This window comes from Nyctereutes procyonoides, unplaced genomic scaffold (genome assembly GCF_905146905.1).
Source record: "Nyctereutes procyonoides isolate TBG_1078 unplaced genomic scaffold, NYPRO_anot_genome, whole genome shotgun sequence".
In the NCBI taxonomy this organism is placed as follows: domain Eukaryota; kingdom Metazoa; phylum Chordata; class Mammalia; order Carnivora; family Canidae; genus Nyctereutes; species Nyctereutes procyonoides.
The window spans coordinates 86,758,679-86,768,007 of NW_026575125.1; the positions used below are offsets into that span (position 1 = coordinate 86,758,679).

Here is a 9,329-nt window from a genome sequence, read left to right on the forward strand (position 1 = left end):
TAAGGGAGTCAAGTCTATGTTGAAGGCAGAGAGGGAGAAGAGGACATAAAAAAATGAATTTTAGTTTTTCCACACCACCAAGGTGGCTCATGTGTGTCAACATCAAGGAATCCCTCCTCTTGGGAGCCAAGAGGAAGTTTCTCAAAACTAGAAGGGGAAGGTGTTTTTTCCTCTTGTTATCAATCTAGCTTCGGAAATATTGTATTAGTGACATATGCCCTTCCCCCAAAACAACAATGAAGTGTTCTGTGTGCTAACAACATAGCTTAAAAAAAAAAGGAAAACAAAATTCTGCATTTTTATAAAACTTGATAAAAAATAGTATTTCAAACTGTACAGTCACCAGAAGTACACAGTTATAAAAAATGCACACACTTCACTTGGCATCTCCAGCACCTTCAGCTTTCTGTGCCTGGTCTGTTTTGGCATCTCCATTTTCTGCAGGGTTATTTCCATCTTTGTCAGCATCAGCTTTCCCCTTTTTCCCTTTGGGTACCTTCTCTCCCTTCTTTGCAGGGGCCTTTTTAGGCTTGGGCTCTGGCTTTGGAGGAGCAGGTTTAGCAGATAACCTTGCAGATCTTCTCTGTGGCTCATCCTTCACCTTGGCTTTATCTCCTTTAGCATCCCCTTCAGCCTTTCTCTTGGGCATGGTGGCAACGGCGTCGGGACGTAAGCGCTGGACCCGGGGATGCCGCGGCACGTGGGCTTTGGCCGGTCCGGGGGTCGTTCTCGCCTCTTCTTCTTCACACTGCTCCTCAATTTAACTTTTAAACAATCAGTAGGTTGAAGAAGAAATCACAAGTTAAATTAGAAAATATATGGAGAAAAATGAAAATGAGAACACAATATACCCAAATTCATGAGATATAGGGAAAGCAGTTTCCAGAAGAAAGTTTATGACTGTAAATGCTAACATTCAAAAAAGAAGAAAGTTCTCAAATCATTAGCCTAAACTCAAAGCTATAAAAGGAAGGAAATAATAAAATTTAGAACAGAGACAAATAAAATAGTGAATGAAAAAACAACATAAAAATAAATAAAACCAATAGTTGGTTCTTAGAAAAGATCAACAACGTTGACAAATTTTTACTAAAATGACAACAGAAGAGAGAAGCCTCAAATTAAACTCAGAAAGTGAGAATATTACTCTTGATTTTATAGAAATAAAAAGGATAAGAGAGTACCTATTAACAAATGTATGCCAACAAATTGGATGATGTATATGAAATGGACACATATCTAGGAGCATGCAACCTACTGAGACTAAATCATAAAGAAATAAAAAATATGAGTTGATCTATAATTAGTAAAGAGATGGATCAAGAATCAAGTGTTCCAAAAGAAGGCCCCGGACTAGTGGTATCACTAGTGAATTCTACCAAATATTTAAAGAAGAGTTAACACCAAAATCTTTCTCAAGAGTTTCCAAAAATTTGAAAAGGAGGAACACTTCCAAATTCATTCTATGAGGCCAGCATTATTTTGATATTAAAGCCAGACAAATACACTATAAGAAAAAACTACAGACCAATATCCCTTATGAGTATTGATACAAAAAATTCTTAACAAAATACTAGGAAACCAAATTCAACAGAACACTTACAGGATTATACATCAGATTATCTCTTTGGGATGCCTGGGTAGCTCAGTAAGTTAAGTATCTGACTCTTGATTTTGGCTCGGGTCATGATCTCAGGGTCATGAGATTGAGCTCCATGTCAGGCTCCATGGCCAGTATGGACTCTCAGTAGGGAGAGCTTGAGACTCTCCCTCTCCCTCTTCCCCCCCTCTCTAAAAAAATAATTAAAAAAAATAAAGGATTACACAACATGACCAAATGGTATTTATTTCTAGGATGCAAGTATGGTTTAACATCCAAAAATCAATGAATGTGATATACCACATTAACAGAAGGAAGGAAAGGAAACCCCACATGATCATCTCAATCAATGCAGAAAAACATTTGACAAAATTCAACTTCCTTTCATAATTTAAAAACTCAACAAACTAGGAATAGTTAAAATATACCTCCACATAATAAAGGCCATGATATAAAAAAACCCACAGCTGACATCATACTCAATAGTGAAAGACTAAAAGATCCTCCTCTAAGATCAGGAACAAAGCAAGGATGCTTGCTTCCACAACTTCTTGTGAATATTGTATTGGAAGTTCTACCCAGAGCAAAAGAAAGAAATAAAAGGTATCCAAATTGGAAATGAAGAAGTCAAATTATCTCTGTTCACAGATGACATGATCTTATATGAAGAAAACCCTAATGAGTCCACATCCAAAAAAACCTTTGAACTAATAAACAATTTCAGAAAAACCCGAGGATACAAAATGCAAAAAATCAGTGGCATTTCTATACATTATCAATGAGTAACCTGAAAAGGAAATTTTAAAACAATTTCACTTAGAATAACTTGAAAAAAAATCAAATCCTTAGGAATGAACTTAATCAAGGAGGTGAAAGACTTGTACACTGAAATGTACAAAATGCTGCTGAAAGAAATTAACGAAGGCACAAATAAGTGGAAAGACATCCTGTGATCATGTATCAGAAGACTTCATATCATTAAGACTTCATTGGTACCCAAAGTGCTCTGCAGATTCAATGCAATCCCTACCAGAATTACAACAATGTTTTTTTTCAAAAATGAAAAAATCCATCTTAGAATTTATGTAGAATCTCAAGGGAGCCCAAATAGCCAAATAAAAGAGCACAGGTTGGAAGTCTCATATTTTCTGATTTCAAAATATACTGCATGGCCACAATAATCAAAACAATGTGGTACTGGTATAAAATACAGAATACAGACCAAAGGAATAGACTGAAAAGCCCAAAAATAAATGCCCATATATGTGGTCAAATTATTTTTTGACAAAAATTTCAAGACCATTCAGTAGGGAAAGGACAAATGTTTCAGCAACGCTGATAGGAAAATTGTTTCTCCATATGAAAAAAAATGAACCTGGGCCTTTACCTTACACCATATAAAATTAATTCAAAATGGATTGGAGAACTAAATTTAACTGGTAAAACTGTATAACTCTTTGAAGAAAACATAGGGAGATGCTTTATGACATTGGATTTGGCAGTGATTTCTTGGATATGACACCACAAAAGCATAGGTAATAGAAAAAAATAGATAAATTGGACTTCATCAAAATTAAGACTTTTGTGCATCAAAGGACATTATCAACAGAGTGAAAAGACAACTCATGGGATGGGTGAAAGTATTTATAAATCACATATCTGATAAAGGATTAATATCAGAATAAAGAAGTCTTACAACTAAGCAACAGGAAGCCCAACAACCCAATTTAAAAGCAGGCAAGGACTTGAGCAGACATTTTTCCAAAGAAGATATGCAGATGGCCAAAGAGTCCATGAAAAAACACTCAGTATCACTAATCACCAGGGAAATGCAAATCAAAGCCATGAGACACCACTTCTCACCCATTATGAGGGCTATTGTCATAAAAATGGAAAATATAAAAAAAATAGAAAATAAGTGTTAGGATGTGGTAAAATCAGAATGCTTATGCACTGATGGGAGTGTGAAATGGTGCAGCCATTGTAGAAAACAGTATTGTAGTAATTCCTTAAAAAAAATTAAAACTAAAATTACCATACAATCAAGCAATTCACTTCTGGGTATATGCCCAAAAGATCCGAAAGCAGAAATTGGAACAAGTATTTTACATGCATGTCCATAGTAACATTATTCACAATAGCCAGAAGGTGGAAACAATGGAAATGTTTATCAATAGATGGATTGATAAACAAAACGTGGTATACACATACAATGCAATATCATTCAGCTTTAAAAAGGGAAGGAAAATTTTACAAATACTACAAAATGGATTGAGCCCTAAAGGCATTATGCTATGCAAAACAAGCCAGGCACAAAAGGCTAAATATGATTCTACATATGAAGTACCTACCACAGTCAAACTCATAGAGATGGGAAGTAGAATACTGGTTGCTGGGGATTAGGCAGAGGAAGAATGGGCAGTTAATGATTAATGGGTACAGAATTTTAGCTTGTGAAGATGAAAAAGTTCTGAATGTGGATGGTCATGATGGTTGAATAACAGTGTGAATATACATAATGTTACTAAATTATAAAGTTAAAAATGTTCAAAATGGTAAATTATTTTTAAAATGATTTTATTTATTTATTCCTGAGAGACACACAGAGAGAAAGGCAGAGACAAAAGCAGAGGGAGAAACAGGCTCCATGCAGGAAGCCTGATGTGGACCTCCATCCCGGGACCCTGGGATCACGCCCTGAGCAGAAGGCAGATGCCCAACCGCTAAGCCACCCAGGTGTCCCCAAAATAGTAAATTTTATGTTATACGTATTTTATCAGAATAAAAAAATCCATTAAGTCTACCATATGAAACTAATCAAAGAGGTCATGTTTAGAAAAGGTGCAGAAAAAGCATTTCACAAAATTCAGCACACATTCATGATAAATATTCTCTGTTTTTAAAGAATAGAAGGGATCTTCTTCCACAAGATAAAAGCATTTAAAACAAAATAAGATAAAACAAAACAAAAGCAAACCTAACCCCTTTAGTTAATACCTCGCCTAATCTTGAGAGACTGAATGCTTTCCTGGTAAGACTGGGAGTAAGGCAAGTAGGTGTGCCTTCACTATTCCTACTTAATATTGTATTTGATGGTGTACAACAATGCAATCAGGCCAGAAAAACAAAAGACATAACATTAAAAACAAAAAGTATACTCATTATTTACAGAAAACAGGATTGTATACATAGAAACTCTCATAGAATATGTATATTTAAAAACCCTACTGGAAATCCTAAGTAAATTTAACAAGAATGTTGAATATACGGCCAGCAGGAAAAGATCGAATGTATTTCTATATACTAGAAATAAACAATTGAAAAATGAAATTTCAAATGACCATTTATTTGAAAAAAACCCATGATATATATAAGATAAATTCAGTCAAAATGTTCCAAATCTATACACCAAATCTATAAAACAGTATTGAAAGAAATTATTTTTTAAAAAACCCTTAAGGAATGGAAATATATGCTGTATTCATATGTGGTAGTCAATTTTGTTGAGGTGTCAGCTGTCTTAAAATTGACCTATAAATTCAACACAAACAAAATCACAGGGGACATTTTTTTTTGTAGGAATTAACAAGATGATTATAAATCCCTTATAGAAATGCCAGGATCCCATGATACTCAAAACAATTTTGAAAAAGAAGAGCACTGGTGAACTTATGTCTCCAAGCTACAACACTTTTTCTTTTTTAAGATTTTATTTATTTATTTATTTATTTATTTATTTATTTATTTATTTATTTATTTATTTTAAAGGTTTTTTATTTATTTATTTACGATAGTCACAGAGAGAGAGAGAGAGGCAGAGACACAGGCAGAGGGAGAAGCAGGCTCCATGCACCGGGAGCCCGATGTGGGATTCGATCCTGGGTCTCCAGGATCGCGCCCTGGGCCAAAGGCAGGCGCCAAACCGCTGCGCCACCCAGGGATCCCAGATTTTATTTATTTATTAATGAGAGACAGAGATATAGGCAGAAGGAGATGCAGTCTTCCCACAGGCAGCCTGATGTGGGACTCGATCCCAGGACCCCAGGACCATGGGGCAGATGCTCAACCACTGAGGTACCCAGGTGGCCCTCCAAACTACAACACTTATTGTAAAAAAACCTTATAGAGACTTTAGAAATTGAACAGGATGCATAAGTCTAGTTGATTTTATACAAATGTGCTAAGTAATCAATGACAAATGGACAGACTTTGTAAATAATTGTGTTGCACTAAGTGGATATCTGTTAGGAAGAAATTTACTACTGACCTTACCACTTACCACACACCAAAACTAACAAAATGGAATATGGAGCTAAAAGTAAAAGATAAAGTTGTAACGTTTTTATAAGAAAACAGAAAATATTTTTGTAACCATAGGTTAGGCAAATATATCTTAGATTATAAAAAACTTTAGCTAGGACAAGGGGAAAAAGGTAAGTTGGACTCCAACCATAATATCAACACAATAACATGAATAGCAAAACTTCTTTGAGAGATTCTATTAGATGTCCATCAATGGATGAATGGATAAGGAAAATGTGGTATATAAATATAGTGGAATACTATACAGCCATGAAAAGGATGCCATCATGCCATTTGAGATAACATGGATGGACCTAGAGGATATTGTGCTAAGTGAAATAAGTCAGGCTTAGAAAGACAAATACCATGTGATTCCACCCACAAGTGAAATCTAAAATACAAAACAAAATAAATGAATAAACAAACAACAGACTAAGACCTATAAATACAGAGAGCAAACTGATGGTTGCCAGAGGGAACGGGGGTGGGGGTTTGGGCAAAATGGATGAAGGCGAGAGAGAGATACAGGTTTTCAGTTATGGAATGAATAAATCATGGGGACAGTAGGCACAGCATAAGGAATACAATCAAAGATACTGAAATAGCTATGTAATGGGACTGATGGGAGCTACACTTGCAGTGAACAGAGTATAAGGTATAAACTTGTCAAATCACTAAGTTGTATACCTGAAATTAATGTAATATTGTGTGCCAAGTATACCCCAAAAATAAAAATAAAGCTGCTATAAACATTAAAAAAAAGAGGCAGTCTGTCAATGGTCAATGACAGACCAGGAACAAAATATTTGCAACGTACATATCTTAAAATGGACTTGTCCTCAGATCCTATTTAAACATTTTCTAGCTACAAGTTAGCCAGTTTTCGTGGAGTTTTAGTTGTGGCTGATGTTACCTATCCCCTGTGAACTAGAGTAGAATCTCTCCTTCGGCTTTTCAGCCTTCTCTTTATAAAGCAATGGCAGAGTCACCAAGAGAGAAGTATAGTTGTCAGATAGTTTCTGCATCATGGTGTTTTTAAAATGCTGTCATTGTTTTTATGCTTATTTCTAAAAATAAGCTTTTGCTCTAATCAACTGATTTCTAGAATGGGTACAGATTCTTTAGAACAGGGCAAGATTTTAGAAGAGGGTTGTTTTCTCTTCTGTACAAAGCTTGCACTTCCAAAACTCACCACTTACATCCTTCCAACTTTCCAAAACCAAAGTCTACAATTCCAAATAAAACTGTAGGATTCAGGTTTATAAATACTTCTTTTGCCACAAAAGATTTGATGCTGGAGTAAAGGCAGATGTTTTCTTACACACAATTTGTAAGTTTTAATCTTTGTTCTAGGCATCAGATCTGGTTTCTTTTGGTGCAGCTGATAGACTGACTCATTAGAATAAATGTCCTACACTGTCTTAGGTTTCCTCTATAAATATTTGTGTTCTGACTGATAAATTTTTGTGTTGCTTAGGGAGCAGTGATCAGAATATTGACTGAAAAAATAAACTGTACTGGAATTAAAATTAAAAATAAAATAACACACACTCATCTCAGATGGATTTCATTTGTGGGTGGAATCACATGGTATTTGTCTTTCTAAGCCTGACTTATTTTACTTAGCACGATATCCTCTAGGTCCATCCATGTTATCTCAAATGGCATGATGGCATCCTTTTCATGGCTGTGTAGTATTCCACTATATTTATATACCACATTTTCCTTATCCATTCATCCATTGATGGACATCTAATAGAATCTCTCAAAGAAGTTTTGCTATTCATGTTATTGTGTTGATATTATGGTTGGAGTCCAACTTACCTTTTTCCCCTTGTCCTAGCTAAAGTGGTATAGTGGATATTTTGGACTTCTCTATTAGTGTCAATCTGGGGCCATGGACTGATCAGAGGAATTAGGCTTCATGATTTAGCAAAGTAGAAGTGATTTACGAAATATTCTCTAAGCTGAGTAAGTTACAATAACGCAAATGAGGCAGAGTTGATGAGAGGGGAAGGGAAGAGGAGAGAGAGGCAAACAGAGGCTTGAATGAAATCCAAAGACTTGCTATGGTGGGACAAGATATGATCTAGAATCAAGAAGGACACATTGATTGTTATAATAGCTACTATTTCTTTAGTGCCTTCAGGGTTGCAAGAATATTAATCTTAAGAATAAGGTATTATCGGGGCACCTGGGTGGCTTAGTGGTTGAGCGTCTGCCATCAGCTCAGGGTGTGATCCCCAGAGTCCTGGGATCAGAGCCCCACATCGGGCTCCCTGCAGGGAGCCTCCTTCTCCCTCTGCCTATGTCTCTGCCTCTCTCTGTGTGTCTCTCATGAATAAATAAATAAAATCTTAAAAAAGAATAAAGTATTATTATCCTCAGTGAATTAATGAGGAAATTGAAGCATAGAGACATTAGATACCATATCCAGGACAATGCAGCTAATAAAGCCTAGATCTGGAAGCTGAACCTCATTGTTCTTTCTTTAAATCTATTTTATTGCAGTGCACCTGGGGGGCTCAGTCAGTTAAGCCACCCTCTCTTGATTTCCACTCAGGTTGTGATCTCAGGGTCAGGAGATGGAGCCCTGCCTTGGGCTCTGCTCTCAGTGCAGAGTCTGCTTGTCCCTCTCCCTTTGCTCCTTTCCCTGCTCTCTTTCTCTCTCTCCCTCTCAAATAAATACATAAATATTTTTTAAAGGCTATTTTGTTGCCTTCCATAATAAAGATGATTTGTGAATTTTGATCAAATCAGACAAACTATTTGTTCTCTCCGTTATTTTATATGACTTTCTTGGTTTAGGTCACCCTGGGACAGCTGGTTACCCATCTGACTCTCAAGGATGCCAAAGGTCTCCAGGTAATTCCTGATCTGGATGAGGCAGGAATATAAATTTTGCAATTATCAGGGCCAGTTATCTGGGTGGCTCGGTTGGTTGAGTGTCTGCCTTTGGCTCAGATCATGATCCCAGGGTCCTGATATCCAGCCCTGCCTAGACAGTCTGCTTTTCTCTCTCCCTCTGCTCCTCCCTCTGTTCATGCTCTCTCTCTCATTCACTTTCTCTCTCTCAAATAAATAAATAAATAAATAAATAAATAAATAAATAAAATCTTTAAAAAATTTTTGTGATTATCTCATGGTGAAGCTCTGCTTGCTTTTATTAGGAATATACGGACACATTACTGTCAGCAGACAGCATCAGTGTTTACCACTGTTAATATAAGTAACGAGATTTCCATTCATGTTTTGTTGACAAGAGCAAGAGCTGAAGTGTTCAGTTCAAATGAGTTGTTCATTTTCAGTGTTCTAAAAAAAATAAAATGCATAATATATGTTAGTTTACAAAACTGACACCCCAAGTGCTCATAGATTCTCGGAGTTGAAACAGACCTTAAGAAATGACAGATGAGCCAGTGAGGCC

General features: G+C 36.1%; 1 protein-coding gene across 1 annotated transcript; it reads right to left on the reverse strand.

Moving 5' to 3' along the window:
• Positions 1 to 254: 254 nt before the first annotated feature.
• On the reverse strand, positions 255 to 649 carry LOC129518533 (non-histone chromosomal protein HMG-17). The gene has a single exon (XM_055338683.1). The coding sequence runs from the start codon at positions 647 to 649 to the stop codon at positions 377 to 379; it is 273 nt and encodes a 90-aa protein (XP_055194658.1). The 3' UTR covers positions 255 to 376.
• Between the last annotated feature and the right edge of the window lie 8,680 nt (positions 650 to 9,329).